Below are 18234 nucleotides of genomic sequence, written 5' to 3'. Positions count from 1 at the left end.
CACGAACAGGGAGGGGAGGATGGTGCGGTGACATCACCCACGGCCGCGGGCTGTGCGAGCTGAGCGTGCGATATTTGAAGCTGCGTCGGACGTCCGGGCGCCAGTAACTCCCTTATAAAAATCCAATGTTCAAGTACTCACGAGGTTGATCGGTTCCAAACGAAAGTGGAGATCGAGCACTTCAATGTTCAATTATTTTGGTATGGACTAATTAGGCTCAAAACGTTCGTCTCACAAAGTACAACCAAACTGTGCAATTAGTTTTTGATTTCGTCAACATTTAGTACTCCATGCATGCACCGCAAGTTTGATGTGACGGGGAATCTTCTTTTTGTATAGTATCAAAATTGAGAATTTAGGAGGAACTAAACACACCCTCAATCATGCAACTAATGCAGACATCAACCCTTCACTGCCTTTACTAAGGATCACTAGTATGGATAGACCTGGCAGGGACGATGAAGATTCCTATTCCTATTATTGCCATACTTGGAGACGCCGTGCAAAGGCAAATTAGCAGCCGTTTTTTGTTTTTGAAAAAGAAGTAACAGCCGTCAGTCCGTCACGCTACAGTAGAATGCAGATGGGAGTTCGAGCCGCCTGAATCGTGCCAAAAGGGGCCTATGGCCCGGTCGCTTTATTAAAAAAACAAATTAAAATAGCTATTTATTATAAGAGAAAAATAATGTTCCAGTTAAAAAAAAAAAAAAGACAAAGTGAAAAGTACGACAAGCGAACAGTGCCTGTATACGGCGCTTGGCCGCGCTATCCTCAGTACTGGACACTCGTGAGACTCCGGCACTTCAGCTGTGTGCCTCTGGCCCCCTTTTTGCGTTCGAGATCGATCTCTTCAGCCGCCAGCCTCGGAGTCCCATCATCCCAGTTCGCCATGGATGTGAGTGCGATGTTGCTTTTTCTACTCGCCATGGATGTGAGTGCGATGTTGCTGTTAACCTCTAACCTTTGATGTCACCTCGCTCAGGGCGTGGCGTGCATCGAACACGCAGCGGCGGTATGCAGAGCCGCCGGCGAGCCGCTCACCATCGAGGACATGGACATCGTCGTCGATCCGCCCAAAGCGCACGAGATCCGCATCAGGGTCACCTGCACCTCACTCTGCCACACAGATGTCACCTTTTCATTTGCGGCGCCTGCCTCCTCAGCTGCGGCGCCGGCACCGGTGAGCGCAGCGCCGTCGTAGCTAGTCGCCACTAGCTTTGCTGGTGTTCGATTCGATCTACTATACTGAGTGACAGAAAGAACGTTCAATAATTCAGGGGTAGGAGCAGCGTGGAGGACGGCCAAGGTGGAGCTGGGCTCGGCTGTTGCTGTCTTTGGGCTTGGATCTGTCGGTTTGGCCGTAAGCCCGTGTCCTGCCCGTATCTTGTTTATTCTTGTTAATCATACATATACATATACTGCACAAGTGTGTACTTGGCCACTAGCTGATAGTAGATCGGCAGCAGGAGCTGTAACTTGTGACGGTCACACTTTGGGTTGTCAGGTGGTCCAAGGCGCGAAAATATGTGGAGCATCCAAGATTATCGGTGTTGATCTCAACCCTGACAAGGAGGAAGTAGGCAAGTCGATGGATCAATATCCTTTTCCATTTTGTGGCAGAGCAGAGCACCGCACCGCACCATGCATTATCGAGTGCCAGCTGCTAGCTTGTTCTGTATCTCAAAACTGAATGAAGTGAAGTAAAATTGTCCACTCCACTCTTGACTCTTATCGCAGGGAGATCGTTTGGCGTGACAGACTTCGTCAATCCATCGCAACTAGACAACCGTTCCGTCATAGAGGTAACGATCATGAAGCCATCGCAGTCCCAGTCTTATCTCAAGGCAGCAAGTCCATCACCTGCTCACGTTCTGTGTTCAACTGCAGGTGATCGTTGAGATGACCGGCGGCGGCGTCGACTACAGCTTCGAGTGCATCGGCGTGCCGTCGGTGATGACCGACGCCTTCAGATGCACCAAGATGGTTCGTTTCGTTGTCAACTTGTGATTTGTGAACCGAAGCCAGCTCCGTGCAAGGAGGAGGAATTAACAGTTGCAAAAAAAAAGGGTGTCCGCAGGGAAAGGGCAAGACGGTCGTGCTGGGACTGGGAAGGGACAGCGACCAGGTGTGCCTGCCGTCGCTGGAGCTGCTGTTCGGCAGGTGCGTCATGGGGTCGCTCTTCGGCGGGATCAAGCCCAAGACCGACATCCCCATCCTCGCCAAGAAATGCATGGACGAGGAGCTGCAGCTGGACGCGCTGGTCACGCATGAGCTTGGACTGCAGGAGATCAACACGGCCTTCGACCTGCTCCTGCAGGGGAAATGTCTTCGCTGCATCATCTGGATGGACAAGGACAAGTGATGGGCAAGCGGGGCGCAGCGCCGGACCAAACCTGTGGCTCACTGGCTCTCAATAAATTTGCCGTGTTTCAGCTTGGCGATGCGATGCGTCGCTGAAAACTGGTGTTAGCGACGACCAGGACTATCTGTTCCTGAAAGCCGATGTATGGTGTATTAGTTTCGTTTCGTTGTCTGAATTGATTAATCACAATGTATTTGTCGCTCATTTATCGACATCAATATATGGAACAGCTGCTGTATCGCTCATTCGAACATCCTATGAACAGCAACGTTCAGAATTATACCAAAAAAAAAAAAAGAGAGGCAAGCTCCCAACTCCCAAGCCGACATTCAGCTGGCATAACCGCGTGAGAGAGACACACACTGCTTGCGAGTGAAGCTCCTTGGTTTTCCGGTCCAGGCCAATCCTAATCCAGGCCTGCCGGCGACGCAACTACGGCCCATTTACAGCTTGCTCGCTCGCTGGTTTCGGTCAGAGCTTATCAGCGAGCCAATAATATTTTTCTCTTACACCAAACCAGCATCAGTCGGTCTTATCAGCCCAGAAACTAACCAACGAACAACCTCTTAAAGTATGATCAAGCTGGTTGGGCGCAGATAAGCCTAGTAGTTTTTTAAAGATAAATTTGGCTATTATTAAAGAAAAAAACATCTCCAACAAACTCTGTAAATGGCTCTCTAAATTTACTAGCTCTCTATCCTACCTCATTCGCTCTCTACTTTTGGATAGCCTACCTCATGCGTCTCAATTTAGATAGTCTGTTGGAGTAGTCTAGTTTTTTTAAGCGAGATTCATTTTAGAGAATAACTAAATCACTAAATTTAGATAATCATTTTGGTTAATCTCTTGGAGATGCTTGTTTATCTATAAAATCATGATATATCTAGTGCCTACCTTGGAGTCAAATGAATAGATGCTGTTGGAATACATGGATAGTGTTAGCGTGTGCTTTCATAGCCTACTCGGTTAATTAGGTTATTAAGTCGAGACTGAGAAATGGTTTAATAGGTTATTTCTACAATTTAAACAAAGAGTTAGTAAAAACTTGCTTGGCTCATTTTACCTGGCATATTTTACAAAATGTAAATGATCCCTATCTAATTCCAACCAAAACCAAACTTGGAGACGTTCTTATGTACTTCCTGTATCCAAAAATAGCTGAGGATGTAGGATTCGAATTTTGTTATAAAATAATTGTCATTATTATTTCTTAACGTACCTTTCTCTTCTTCCAATACATACTTTTTTCAATACATCTCTATCTCCCCCATTATTGTTTTATGTGCACCACGCGTCCACACCTTTTTATTTCTCCTAAGACCTTGTTTAGTTGGGCGGAATCTTTCGTTTTTATTTGACAATTAGTATTCAATTATGGACTAATTAGGCTCAAAACGTTCGTCTCGCGATTTCCAACTAAACTGTGCAATTAGTTTTTTTTCATCTACATTTAATGCTCCATGCACGTATCGCAAGATTCGATGTGATGGCTACTGTAGCACTTTTTGAGAAAACTTTTTGGAACTAAACAAGCCTAAATTTCCATGTCCAAACTGAAGCGTCAACTATTTTAGGAATGAGGGAGTAGATGTTTTTTTTTGTAGCTCTTATACTTACAAACATGTACACCAAAGTAGATCAAAATAAAAGCACAAACACGAGATATAAATGTAAACTAAACGTAGAACAAAATAGAGACGCAAGAATTTTGTTTCTCGGAGTCTAGGCTCACTAAATTGCTCCGTTGAGGAAACCCAAAGCAACCCAATGGTAAAACTAAGTCCGGGTCTCTTTTAACCACTTTCCTCGTTTTACTAGCTTGATCTTTTTTCTTCGAGAGACGAGACAAGGTCACAGCCATCATAAACATCCCATGGTACGTACTCCACAAGCTCTGGTGCTCACCAAGAGAGGCCTAATCTATCTGTCTTTTATAAAGCAAAACCACACTACAAATTCTACCTCATACCACAACGTGCCACGTCATAATTGTTACCCCAACCATTTGATTTTAAGCAACCATCATGATCTTGTCATCCCCTTTTTCCTTTCCATATGTTTGTCCGCATGCTGCAGTACGTACCAATCTAATACATCAATGGTTATTTGAAGTTCTTTTTAAACCCGTTGTAAAATGATTTGATCTCTCTGTTAATAAGTTTTGGCTGCACAACTTACTCATATTTCCATATTTATTGTGCCACAAATATCCTATCAGGTAGTACCCCTTTATTTATCTCCACTCCTTTTCATTTGTTCTAATATTTCATCTGGCATATTTTTACAAAATGTACTATGTGAACAAGCTTTGTAGACAGATGATATTTCTTCAACCAGTTTTCTAGAGAGTCCACAATATATAAATATATAAGATTCTACAAAACAAAAGTTTTGCCCGATCAAGTTTTCACTATTGGTTACACCAAAAGAAAAGAAAAAGAAGATAACTCCATGTGTGCTATTAAAAATCCCGCAGCAACGAGCGAGGTATCTTCTAGTTGTCTAGGAAGCATCATCTACAATGGTAACAAAAAATGTTCCATCAGTTGTTTGACGTAGCCACCAAGTGCTCAAGGCTTAGGATTGTATAGAAGTGCTTTCACACACCAAATCTCTTGACTCAATCCATAGGATCTCACTCAAATTACAAAATAAACCCATCAAAATGGGGGTTGGAGAGAGCTCTACTGTCTTCCGAAAGAGTTAGAACAGGGAACGCACCAATAACTTGCCAATATGGGAGCCAACCCATATATTAGTTAGCTAGTAGATCATACTTCATCATTAATATATGGCTTACTTTTTTCTCTCACAGTTTTTTTTGGAGCTTGTACATCAGCCGGCTATGAATTTACATACCATTTCTTTTCTCTCTCATCTTTCTCATCAAACTCAGCATAAAGCCTATTTACAGTAGAGCCCCTTATTATGTTTATTTATAGTAGAGATGAAATGGCTATGAGTACCCCTATTTGTTAGCTTTAGTTGTCATTTCCAAGAGCGATGCCAGATTAATTACTGCATCCATTTAGGTGACATGTGGTTGGCGCCATACAATTGCAAGGAGCATGTAGGATTTAATTTAGGACATGCTCCCCTTTGTATGGTCCACAAGGTAAAATGGCATTCTTTGCGGGGCATTTTTTGAATGTAAAGTATCAATCTTTGTGAGATGGACTTCTTAATTCCCATACTCTCTCAAGCAATATATATAGTACTCCGTTCATTCCAAATTATAAGTCATTTTGTCTTTTTGGTATATAGAATTTGCTATGTATCTAGACATACATTATATTTAAATGCATAGAAAAATGGATGTACAAAAAAAAAGTCAAACCGACTTATAATTTGGAATGGAGGGATTAGTTTATTGTGACTCTATTGTATAAGATAAATAGATAGATAATCTCATGCCCAAAAAGAATATAATTTTAGTATAGTATTGAGCCAAACTCTTCTAAATTTGACTAAATTTTTAAAACAGATATCAATATTTATGATGCCAAATAGGTGTCATTATATTTTTATGGTACGCATTTAGTGTCATATAAGTGATACTATTTTTTATATGATTTTTTTGAAACCATAGATAGTATGAATAAAGGCAGAATTTGAGCTCCATCCTTTTTAGGTTGAAGGTACTTTGCAGTAAATGAGATGGACAAGAACTGACTATAAATAAAATTCTAAAAAGAAAAGTTTCAGAGAGTCAGCGACGGCAAGGCGAGAGCATCTTCCCCACGACGCCAAATCGCGGAGCGGACAACAACGCTGTAAAGGAAGAAGAAAAAAAAGATAAAAACAGGAGATTAGACGTCTAAACTGTAGAGGACAAAGCTCAGGGCATTATATATATATAATATGGCCTTGTTTAGTTCGCGGAAATTTTTGGGAAACGGTACTGTAGCACTTTTGTTGTTATTTGATAATTAGTGTCCAATCATAGTCTAATTAGGCCTAAAAGATTCGTCTCGTGAATTTCGTCTAAACTATATAATTAATTTTATTTTTTATTTATATTTAATGCTTCATGCATGCGTCAAAGATTTAATGTGACGAGGAATCTTGAATTTTTTTGTAAAATGAAGTGTAACTAAAGAGCACCTATATCTATCTCGACGCCTGCTCTGGGCTCTCTCGCAGCCACCGTGCGCTCTTGAGTCCCCTTCGAACGCATCTTACTTGGCAGTGGGCACCACCGGCGAGTCTTTTGCATCTTCGATGGAGAACCATGGTCCCAAACCCATCCGATGCAAAGGTACGCAGCTGGATTCTTGAGCTCTGCAGCATAGTTTCGATTTCGCTGCCTGGCTCGTCTTTCTCCCGTCCCATCGGCCATATTAGTCCAAGCTAACCGGCTTCCCTTTCCGGCGACGCGCAGCGGCCGTGTGCAGGGCCGCCGGCGAGCCGCTGGCCATCGAGGAGATCGTCGTGGACCCGCCCAAGTCGCACGAGGTCAGGATCAGGATCATCTGCACGTCGCTCTGCCACAGCGACGTCACGTTCTGGCGCATGAAGGTTTGGCTTCCATGTCCGTTCCTGCAATCGCCGGCCTTCGGCCTTGTTGTGGCCCTCATCGCCGTGGCGTACAGTGTCGTATACTTCGTCTGTTTGTGTGAACTTTGCAGGATTTCCCAGGCATTTTCCCCAGAATATTTGGCCACGAAGCCTTCGGGTGAGTGCTCGCTACACAGTTCCTTCCCGCACATTTTTTTCTTCTTTCTATTGCTCACTCAATTTCAACAGCATTCGTTGACAAAAAAAAAAAAAAAAAAAAAAAACTGCACGTGCGGCTACGGCGTGTATATAATATGCCGTGTCTTTGCGTTCCCATCGAGGCTGTCGATTTTAGCAAAACTTGAAGGCTAGAGTGATGTTTGACGTTGAAGTGCATGATCTGTGTCGTCTTTCGTGGTTGTCTTTGTAGCTGACGCTTCATAAAAGAAAAGATAGCATGGAAATTGAACTTTGATGTATACTGCTGCTCACCAATTCACCTGTAGAAAGTGGACATGATGCGATTGTCAAAAGGTTCCGATAAACTAGCATAACCAGCAAATGACATTTGTGTTATTACCGCTCACGCTTCGGCGAATTCTGACGAATAGCAAGTAGCACGGTGACGTTGGGTACTGTAGTGACTAGAGTGAGATACTATCGTTAAAGTTAACTCAGAATAGACTGCACAACTAAAACCCAAATAAGCCAAGTTTTATAAATGAGCTGTTTTACAAGCTGATATGTTTTTTTATAATTTTAATCAGTAGGGTATTTTATATTATCTGCAGAAAAGGGAATAAGTAGCAAATGCTGTTTGGTTAGCAGCTACTGAAAAAATACACTACATTCCACCTAATATAAACACTAATGCTATTGAAGCTGACGTCCTCTTCTGGTTCGTGTCGATATCTCAATTTTGAATGAAGATTAGGCGGCCAAGGTACCAATTCTAGTTTGAAGTCTTCAGAAATTCCATAGTTGACTTAGCTTTAGCTAATCAATGTTCCGGCGCGCGAGAGATGGGCTGTTGACATACAACTTTGAGTTTATCTATAGTTACATTAATTATTCTTATTTGCAGAAATTTTTTAATATAGGTAATTAGAGGTGTCAAATGGAGGCTCGTATTAATCCTCATAAGATACACTACAAACAAATAGAAGTCCTAGAAATTCCACCAAAAATCATAGACATGTAGCATTTAATTTAATATCTTTAATCATATCGTCAATAATAACCATTGTATTTATTCTGTTTTCTAAAAAAAATACATACCTCTCCCATTATAAAAAACACATAAAGTAACTTATAAATTTGTACCTGAATAATCCAAATTTGTCATTATGAAATATACATAAAACAATGGGAAAATGGTGTTCTTACCCCTGTCCAGTAAGCTAATTGTGATTTTACCCTTTCTTTTTCAACTTTGTGTTTTTACCCCTGTTATTTTGAACTGAAGGGTCCGTTTGCCCCTGCTTTTGACGTCCGTCAGAAGGACATGGATTAAACGAATTAAAAAAATTCTAAATTTGAAATACAAAGGCCAAATGACCGTAGTGCCCTTATCCTTATCTCCTCATCCCAAACAAAGGCCACGACTCCAGGTTCGGGCACAGGAGGGGCTGCTTCCAGGGCGCTGGGCTGCCTCCGGGTCGCGGCTCCAAGGTGCGGGCGCGGCCTTCCTCTAGGCGCGGGGAGGCCGCGGCGCCCGCCCGCGGGTCGGCGTGCGCGCGTCGGGCGGCGGCGCCCTGCCGCGGCTCACCGGCGGCGTCCGCCCGCAGGTCCCGACGGCGCCCGGCCGCGGGTCATCTTCTTCCTCCAGGCGCCCGGCTTCGTGGCTGCAGGGGCGGGCGGAGCGGGCGGCTCCGGTGCCCGGCCGCGGCTCCCAGCGGCGCCTGGCAGCGGGTCTCCGCGCCGCCTCCTCCCCTCCTTCCTCCGCTCCTCCTCCCCACGCAGGCTCCCGTGCCCGCCTCCTGCTGCCCCGCTGACGGCGCCGCACCCGCCACCGCCGCGCCGCCACCGCCCAGACCGCAGAAGCAGAGGAAGAAGGTGGAGGCGTCGCGTTCGGACGGCGCCCATGAGGAGGAGCCCAGAGGTTGAGCCGTACCTGTGGCATCTCCCGTCTCCGCACGCCGCTTCGCATCCCCGTGACCCCCGCCCAACTCCCGTGCCGCAGCCCCGACCGGCGGCTCCGCCTCCGCTCACGACGCGGTGGATCTGAATAAACGAAGCCACGGAGGCGTTTCCACGGGAGGCGGCAGTGGATCCCCGGCCAGTAGTTCACCCGTACATGGAGCCGCCGCGGAGGTCGGCGACAATAGCGTCGATGGGTCTAATAAGCAGTCGGGAAGTGGAAGCGGAACCCTGAGCAATGCTGCTGCCGGACATGGCAGCACTGTCAGAGCTGAGGCCAAAGTTGGAAGTGATGTTTCCACCAATAGTTCTGCGGGGAGTGGCAGCTTGGGGAAGGTAGATTTGAGCACTGGATCTTCTAATAATCTGGCAGGGAGTGGAAGTGGCTGTGACCAGTGAGAGTTCTAGTTTGGGGAAGAGTAAAGATACAATGGCTGTGACCAGTGAGAGTTCGAGTTCAGAAAGATGTTGGATCTCCCAGGAACAACAACACAGTTGTAGCGTCTCCCCCTGTGAAGAATCAGGAACAGACCCAGAGCCAAGTTGCTCCCAGCGGGAGCACTGATACAGTGAATAATCTGAAGGGAGATGCTGCTCAGGGCAGTGCTGGTTCATCAGAGAACCATTCGGCCCAAGAGGAAGGTTTTCGAGGCATCTGGCAGGCGTGAGTTTAAGACCGAAGGCTCATACTCTTTCCTGTTCACGGTATTATAGTCTTTGAAGTTCAGATTCTACACTATGCACATGTTTGTTGATTTAACTATTTAGTATTGTTGCCTAATTTTCTTTTCCACTCGTGTCATTCAGGATTATAACTGCAGCGTGGAGTTCTTCCGCTCCCCATTCCTAGTCCAGGAATGGGAGATGCAAGTGAGCAGTGGAAAGAAAAAGGAAACTCTCAGGCTTGATCTGGTCAAGCAATCATCATTGAAGTACAAGGATGCAGACTTTCTCATTTTCAATACTGGGCATTGGTGGACACATGAGAAAACTGCTCTTGGGTAACTCACCTTGTTCTTTGGTTGAACAAGAATCTCCACTTCATTATTGCTTAAACACTGATGACAGATTTAATGTGCCACAGGAAGGACTACTATCAGGAAGGTAACCATGTGTATAATGAGCTAAATGTCATGGATGCCTTTCATAAAGCCCTTCTCACCTGGTCCAAGTGGATTGATGCCAATGTTAACCCCAGAAAAACTGCTGTGTTATTCAGAGGCTACTCAGCATCTCATTTTAAGTGTGCATCACCTTTTATATTGCAAATTACCACATGATATATTTGATCTTGGTCAACTGAACAAATATTTTGCTGTGCATCTCCACTATGCAGTGGCGGCCAATGGAATTCAGGCAGTAGCTGTGACAAGGAGAGCGAACCAATAACCAATGAACAGTACCTTTCAACCTACCCACCAAAGATGAGCATTCTGGAAGATGTGATCCACAAGATGAAAACTCCTGTTGTTTATTTGAACATAACGAGAATGACTGACTACAGAAAGGATGCACACCCTTCCATCTACCGCAAGCAGAACCTTACTGATGAGGAGAGGAGATCGCCGGAAAGATATCAGGACTGCAGCCACTGGTGCCTTCCTGGAGTACCAGATTCCTGGAATGAACTAGTTTATGCTCAACTTTTGATCAGGCAGCATCAAATGCGCCAACAATAAAGGCAACTACTGTTTTTTTGCTGTGTGCCTATATATGATCTGTTGTTTTCTAGGATAATAGTCAACACGGTGATGAAAGTAAGGTCGGCATGAGACCGAGGAACCGAGCCTCGGCCAGACAGGGGCAAAATCACAATTAAGCATAAAAACAAGGGGCAAAATCGCATGGGCATTCATGTCTTTTGTACAAAGTTTAACACCGTTAGGGGTGGATGACGGAGCAGGGGCAAACTGGTGCTTCATGAATGGCACAGTAGGGGTAAATTCACAAAGTCAAAAAAATAGGGGCAAAATCACAATTTCGATACAAAACAAGGGTACAAACGCAAGAGCCCCTAAAACAATCTTCTAAATCTACATCTAAATAATTTAAAATAAACCCTAAATTTGCGTCTAAATTTTTCACATCTACCATTATGAAAGACAATGCAAGGTAATCCTAAAATTTACTTTTCAATTACCTACATGTGCCATTATAAAGTACAGTTTAAAATAACTCTTTTTTTAATCCAAATTAACCTCCTCTGCGTTATAAAATGAAAATAAAATACCCCTCAAATCTATATGTCAGTATCATTATTATGGAAAATTATTCAATAACCATAAAACAAAATGTCCATCAAATAAGCATTTCTAAATTACATGCTTATATAACTATCAATTAAAGTAAGCATAAATGGTATGTGCCATTTAGACCGATTCACATGCAAAAAGTATGATATACATTTATTTTAGTTCTTTATTTATCGGCGTAGAAAATGTTCCTTTTAAAAAACCACGTACCAATAACACTAAAAAATTACTATAAACTATTTTAATACTCCATGACAATATGTTTTATAAGTCGCTACTTTAGATAAATTTATACATTTGTAACCTTGTAACATGTTAATATTGGTTGCTAAATTCTAATTACTAATTTGTATAGATAATACTACTACATATAATCGAGGAAATTCAACATCTTGTGCACCATGGTGCAGGATAAAATAATTGTTTATGTTATTGTAATAAATAAGAATGGAGTATGTCTAGGACCTAGAATCCACTTTCTTAATAAAATTTAAAGGAAAATTTTAAATAAAAGACATAATGAGCACAAGAGTCTGAACTTTAACACTTGGATTGGTAAAAAAATTACAACTAATAAGATCCAAATTTGAAAGCCAAAATGAAAATACAGATTAATGGGACCACAAAAAAAGATTAAAAACTTATATAGTTTAAGCTAAGGTTTGAACTAAGTACATAATAATGTCCTGATTTCGTGCTTTGGGCTCGTTCGCTCCCTATAACTTTCTAAATCTATAAATATACTTGTATTTCTGTTTGCTTAATGGAAATGGGGTGATCTCGCCTCCACAAAAAATATTTACCTGCGAAAAGGGAATAAGTAGCAAATGTTGTTGGTTAGCAGCTCAGAAAAGAACACACTACATTCCACCTAATGTACACACTAATGCTATTTAAGCTGACGTCCTCAATTTTGAATGAAGATTAGGCGGCCAGGCCACTTATTCTAGTTTGAATTCTTCATAGATCCGACAGTTGACTTAGCTTTAGCTAATCAATGTTCCGGCGAGAGATGGGTTGTTGTCATACAAGTTGACTTTTTATAGTTACATTAGTGGTTCTTAATTGCAAAAAAATCTTAAAATTATTAATTAGAAATGTCTAATAGAGTATCATACTCCCTCCGTTCCTTAATATAAGTCATATAGATTTCTAAAGAAAATTCCAAAATATAGGTACGTATCAGCTTCCATGCCGATTAGTTTGGAAACCTTCCCACCGTACATAGCACATGCCCCAACCAATCCCTTAGATTTAGGAAGCAATCTAATTGGGAGAGAGAAAATGGCCTGATTTTTCTTTTTTTCCTCGGTCTCACATTCTTCCCCAAGCCGTGCGTTAATATTGGTGCTAAAAACTATATGGCTTATATTAAGGAACGGAGGGAGTATTACTCATGAAATACACTATATGAACAACTATAAATTCAAAAAATTCTAATAAAAATTATAAATATATATCTAGGATTCAATTTAGTATATTCTAATCACAATATATATTCTGTTGAGTTTTCTAAAAAATTACATACCTCTACCATTATAAAAATGCATACAGTAACCTTCAAATTTGCTAAATAATCCACATCTGTCGGCCTGTCACTATGAAAATACATAAAATAACCTTCTAAATCTACATCTAAATTATCCACCTCTACCATTATAAAGGATAATTTAAAGTAACCCCTGAATTTGCTTATAAATTTTCCAGATCTACCAAATACCATTCTCAAAGATAATGCAAAGTAAACCAAACTTTGCTTTTCAATTACCCACATATGCCAATATAAAAAATAATTCAAAATAATCCTTTATTCTTTATCCGAGTCAACTCCTCTGCATTATAAAAAAAAATTACCCCTCAAATATGTTAGGAACTTCAACGAACAATATGTTCAAAGCAAATGGCATGCCACCACCAAATTTATTTGGAACTTCAGAAATCCATGGCAGTAAAGGAATTGATGGGTTCCTGACAGAGCTAAAGGCCTAGCGGCTATATTTGGTAACTATGGAGTGTTTGATCCAGAGACAAAGTTTAGTTACTGTCGCATCGCATGTTAGGATACTAATTAGGAGAACTAAATATGAGCTAATTATAAAACTAATTACACAGATGAAGAATAATTTACGAGATGAATCTATTAAGCCTATTAATCCATCATTTTAGCACATGATTACTATAACACCCATTGTTAAATCATGGACTAATTAGGCTTAATAGATTCGTCTCGTAAATTAGTCTCAATCTGTGCAATTAGTTTTATAATTAGTCTATTTTTAATATTGTAGATTAATATCCAAACATCTGATGTGACAGGGACTAAACTAGGAGGTGGAACCAAATACGATAATGCTTGTATTAGGGTGTTCGTCCGTATCCGCATGCGGCGCGACTCACTCCGCTGGGTGTTCGTCCGTATCCGCATGCGGCGCGACTCACTCCGCTGACCGCCGTAATCATCCACTCGACTGCTCATCCTACTCCCCCATCCCACCCCGCGCGACTAAAAAAATCCTGCTCGGTCCACTCCGCTGGCTGCCGCGGCCATCCCCTCCCACGCTGCGTGCGCCCGACCGCTTCACGCCACCACCGCGTGCCCCCGGTCGCTCACCCTGCATCCCCCGTGTGCGCGCACCCATCCTGCTCCGCACAGCGCCGCCCCGTGCCTACTCCGCCTCCGCGCGGCCATCACTCTGTCTCCGGCCGGCCATCCACACGGCCTCTGCACGCCCCACTCCGCCTCCGCGCGGCCATCCACTCTGTCTCCGTCCGGCCATCCACTCGGCCTCCACGTGCCCCCACTAAGCCTCCGCGCGGCCGCTCGTCGCGACCATCCACTGTCGCGCGCCCAATCCGCAGTCAACCGTCGCGACCACGGCGTGCACCACTACCACCACCGCAACACCACCGGGAGAAGGTCATCGCCGGCCGAGACATCGTCTCCCGCGGTCGACTGAAGACACCACAACAGGGAGGATACATATGTTGCAAATGCATGTTTCAAGTGTTTCAGACGTTTCAGAAGTATGTTGCAATTGTTTTCATCTTGATGTTGCAAAAGTAGATCGGGGGATGTTGCACATGTTAAATATGTTGCAAGTGTTTCAAAGGCATGTTGCAATCATTTGTTCAAAATGTTACGCATGTTTGTAGACGTATGTTGCAATCGTTCTGATTTGGATTTTATTCGAGCGTTTTATTGCACATATTGCATATGTTGTAACTGTATTAGAGGCATATTGCAAGCATTTGTTTAAAATATTTCACCTGTTTTCTAGACATATGTTGCAATCGTTCTGATCTAAATGTTTCATATGCTTTACACAAATGTTGCAATAGTCTTATGTTATAGCAAGTTGTTCCTGTTTTATATTGTTTGGCCGGGGACGAGCCGGGGGCTGGCGGACAGGGGTGCGCGGCTCGCCGGGGGCTAGCGAATGTGGTCGCTGGGGGCCGGCGGACGAGGGTGCTGTGGTCAGGGGCGCTGTGGCGTGTTGCTCGTTGCACGTGTGGTGCATGCGAAGACGGACGCGGTGAGCTGCGGGACGAGCTGGGGGCGCGCGGCGTGCCTAAAGGCTTGCGGACTAGGGCGTTGGGGGCCGGACGGACGGGGTGCTGCGTTAGAGGGGGTGCGCTCGTCCGCGCGTGGGGCGGGGCCCAAGGCGGGCGCGGCTGGGCTGAGCGGGCGAGGTTCGGACGCGCGCGGCGCGCCAGACGTCCTGGTGCTAGACATACGGTACTAAATATAGCCGCTAGGCCGCTTGCCATCAGGAGCCTGCTAATCGAAACCTGGTCACAAGCTGAGACGAGCTCACGGGGCATGCCTCCTGTGCAGGGTTGTGGAGAGCGTCGGCGAGCACGCGGAGGAGTTCGCCGCGGGCGATGCGGTGGTGCCGACGTTCTTGGGGCAGTGCAGCGAGTGCGTGGACTGCAGATCGACGCGGAGCAACATGTGCTCCAAGTACCGGTTCGCGGTGCGCCCGGGGATGCCGCGCGACGGCACCACCCGGTTCAGCGACGGCCAGGGGCGCCCGCTCCACCACTTCCTGGGCGTGTCCAGCTTCACCGAGTACACCGTGGTGGACGTGAACCAAGTCGTCAAGGTCAACCCCGCCATGCCGCCGGCACTCGCCTGCCTGCTCAGCTGCGGCGCCTCTACGGGTTGGTGCCGCAGATGACACGTTTGCTTATTGCTGTGGGGAATCGTTGGTGATTTAACTCTGACCCAAGAAAATCGCAGGGGTCGGAGCCGCATGGAAGCAGGCGAAAGTTGAGCCTGGATCTGCGGTCGCTATCTTTGGCCTCGGCGCTGTAGGATTGGCGGTTAAGTAACACATTCAGAGCGCCACATTTTTGTTCATTTATTTACTACCAATATGTACAGTCTCAGAAATTCAGAGTTTGACACCAACACTTTACTGAGATTTTAACCTGTGTCTAGTATTCAGCTGTCGTTTCAAAAAGAGAAGTATTTAGTTGAGCAGAACTCGTAGTATATATATATATCCTCCTTGATGACAGAATACTTATTTTTGTATACATACCAAAAAAAAAAGAGTTTCTTCACTCCGTAATTGTAGCTTTCGTCTTCTACTAAGTTAATTTAGTTTTCTGGGCACTCCAATGCTTAATGTTTGAAATTTTGACATGCAGGTTGCTGAAGGAGCCAGGATTTGTGGGGCGTCAAAGATAATCGGCGTGGATATAAACCCTGAGAAATATGAACTTGGCAAGCACTTTTGCTTATACCTTGATTGAAATTGTTCTGAACTTCAAGCCATTCTGAAATGAAAAGTCCTGACGCATTTCGTCCGCTGCCTCTTCCTGCAGGAAAGAAGTTCGGCGTGACACAATTCATCAATCCCAAAGAACTTGGTGAGAAACCTGTCCACCAGGTGATCATTCGTGCTCTTGGCTTCTTGCCATTTGGATGACAATTTTTTTAGTAGCACCTAGTAGCCAGAGTTCGAACTCCCCGTGGGAATGCATTTTTAGGGCTACATTAGAAAAACACGCATTATCTTAATGACGCGGTTGCAGAGATTATATTTTCACTCTGTCTCAAAAAAAAAGTGTGTTTGTCGTTTTTCGAGAAGTCAAATATGTTTAAGTCTAGATTTACGGGTATCCCTATACGCTAAAACATCACATTGGCAAGTGTCCCTGTTTTGATTGTTAACAGGCGATCATCGAGATGACCGACGGTGGCGCGGACTACTGCTTCGAGTGCATTGGATTGGCGGCGCTAATGAACGACGCATTTCGGAGCTCCCGAGACGTATGCACACTCATGGCGCCACGCCGCTAATCGAGAAACGATCTTGAGTTCTGAATGCCCTACCTGTTTCTGTTTCTTTCGTGCAGGGGTGGGGCAAGACGATCATTCTTGGAGTGGAAATGCACGGTGCCCCTCTCTCCATCTCTTCTCATGAGATCCTCCACGGGAAGTCTGTCGTCGGGTCCACGTTCGGAGGGGTGAAGCCTAAGCAGGACATTCCCATTCTCGTCGCCAAGTACCTGAACAAGGTACAGCTTCAGACATACCGAGAGCATAGTGTCGCCATTATAGTTCCAGTCTTGGCTTTGTATGCATGGACTCCTGGCATTTTGTTGCAGCAATAATCTTCTTGGATTTACCTCTGTCTAGGAGTTGGAGCTTGACAAGTTCATAACCCATGAAGTCGGCCTCAAGGACATCAATGAAGCTTTTGACCTGCTGCTCCAAGGGAAGAGTGTCAGGTGCACCATATGGATGGACAAGTGATGCAACAACTAGAGTTTCGCATCCGAACCTGAAGCTGCGCTGTGATGCTTGCACCTCATTTCAGTGGAAATAATTGGTTTAGCAGCTGCCAAAAGAAATGTTCTCCATACTGTGCATTCGAGCTTTCCCTTCTTTTTCTTTACGCGTTCACATGTCAAACTAAACCTGATTAACGTTCCCACATTTTAATTTTTACTACTTTCAGAAGTTGCGGCTCTATAGTCGAAATAGTGTAGCGTAGTCGTTTTTCTTGTTTCCTACATACTCTCTAAAGCCGTTCCCGATAGTTATCTAGCGTAGCTAGCTGACTTGGAGAAAAGAGAACATCTAAAAAGCTACTCGTTAGGCCTCTCAGTTTCCAAGACGTGACACTGACAATGAAATGTGGTCTCTCAATGTGTAGTTTGTGTTGAAAGTAGAGAGCGAGACAAAATCGAGAGTTGCAAATGATTCTCTATTGTATTTTTAATAAACAGTATGTACATATATATACAAGGTCTATGTGGACGGTTACAAGTGTGAAATAGAGAGGGGAAGGGGGGGGGGGGTTGTTTGAAAAGACACATCTTGGATTAGTCCCTAATTGATCACTAAATAATAATTCTTAACACTCCCCCTTGATCAATTAATTCCTTGTAGTCTTCACTGTTCATCTATTATGCATCTTTATGAATTTTTGGAAAATCCTGTGGAAAAAAACAAAGCAAGACTGGTATACCAGACAAAACTCCTTAAAATCCAGTGAAAAAAATAAGGAAAAACACCATGATATACAATCACCAATGTTATTAGACCCTTTGAGATAAACCCAAAGCCTTAGTCTAAAAACACCTTGACCATAGGGTCAATATGCTTCAAATATCATATTCCAAAAAACCCCAGTGGGAAAAAATAGATGATATAGTATATACCTTTGTGTTGACATTGCCTCATCAAAAACTTTATATGAGAAACCATAAATGGAAAACTCACAAAAAGAAAAGAGTGCAATGCATTATATATCACAATATCACCCTACAAAAACCCATGTGGGAAAAAATAGATGATATGACATAACCTTGTGTTGATATTGCCTTATTAAAAACTTTATATGAGAAACCCAAAGGAAAAAACTCATACAAAGAAAAGAGTGTAATATGATGCTTGCAACAAGTTATTAATCAGATAGTGTAACACCCCCCGTGTTACGATCCTTTTTAGCGCTGCGATTTAGGCCTCAG

General features: G+C 43.8%; 1 protein-coding gene and 2 pseudogenes across 1 annotated transcript; all 3 read left to right on the top strand.

Annotated features, from left to right (window-relative positions):
* The first annotated feature begins 776 nt into the window (after window positions 1-776).
* Window positions 777-2362, top strand: LOC136535125 (alcohol dehydrogenase-like 5; annotated as a pseudogene).
* Window positions 2363-6518: 4156 nt separating this feature from the next.
* Window positions 6519-17350, top strand: LOC136535126 (alcohol dehydrogenase-like 7). The gene is made up of 10 exons (XM_066527443.1): window positions 6519-6620; window positions 6744-6880; window positions 6991-7037; window positions 15086-15411; window positions 15491-15573; window positions 15904-15979; window positions 16081-16145; window positions 16433-16528; window positions 16615-16776; window positions 16898-17350. Exons 1-10 carry the CDS (start codon window positions 6584-6586, stop codon window positions 17012-17014), a joined length of 1146 nt encoding a protein of 381 aa, XP_066383540.1. The 5' UTR covers window positions 6519-6583; the 3' UTR covers window positions 17015-17350.
* LOC136535127 (protein trichome birefringence-like) lies at window positions 9017-10854 on the top strand (annotated as a pseudogene).
* Window positions 17351-18234: the final 884 nt, after the last annotated feature.

This window comes from Miscanthus floridulus, unplaced genomic scaffold, assembly GCF_019320115.1.
Source record: "Miscanthus floridulus cultivar M001 unplaced genomic scaffold, ASM1932011v1 os_2556_1_2, whole genome shotgun sequence".
NCBI classification, from domain to species: Eukaryota; Viridiplantae; Streptophyta; class Magnoliopsida; order Poales; family Poaceae; genus Miscanthus; species Miscanthus floridulus.
Note: the sequence above shows the minus strand (reverse complement) of the source record. Positions and strands in the feature narration are given on the sequence as shown.

Coding starts and splice junctions, on each gene's coding strand:
- LOC136535126 (XM_066527443.1), top strand. CDS start 6,584: ATGGAGAACCATGGTCCCAAACCCATCCGATGCAAAG. Junction 6,621..6,743: donor CAAACCCATCCGATGCAAAG/GTACGCAGCTGG, acceptor GGCGACGCGCAG/CGGCCGTGTGCAGGGCCGCC. Junction 7,038..15,085: donor TTTGGCCACGAAGCCTTCGG/GTGAGTGCTCGC, acceptor CCTCCTGTGCAG/GGTTGTGGAGAGCGTCGGCG.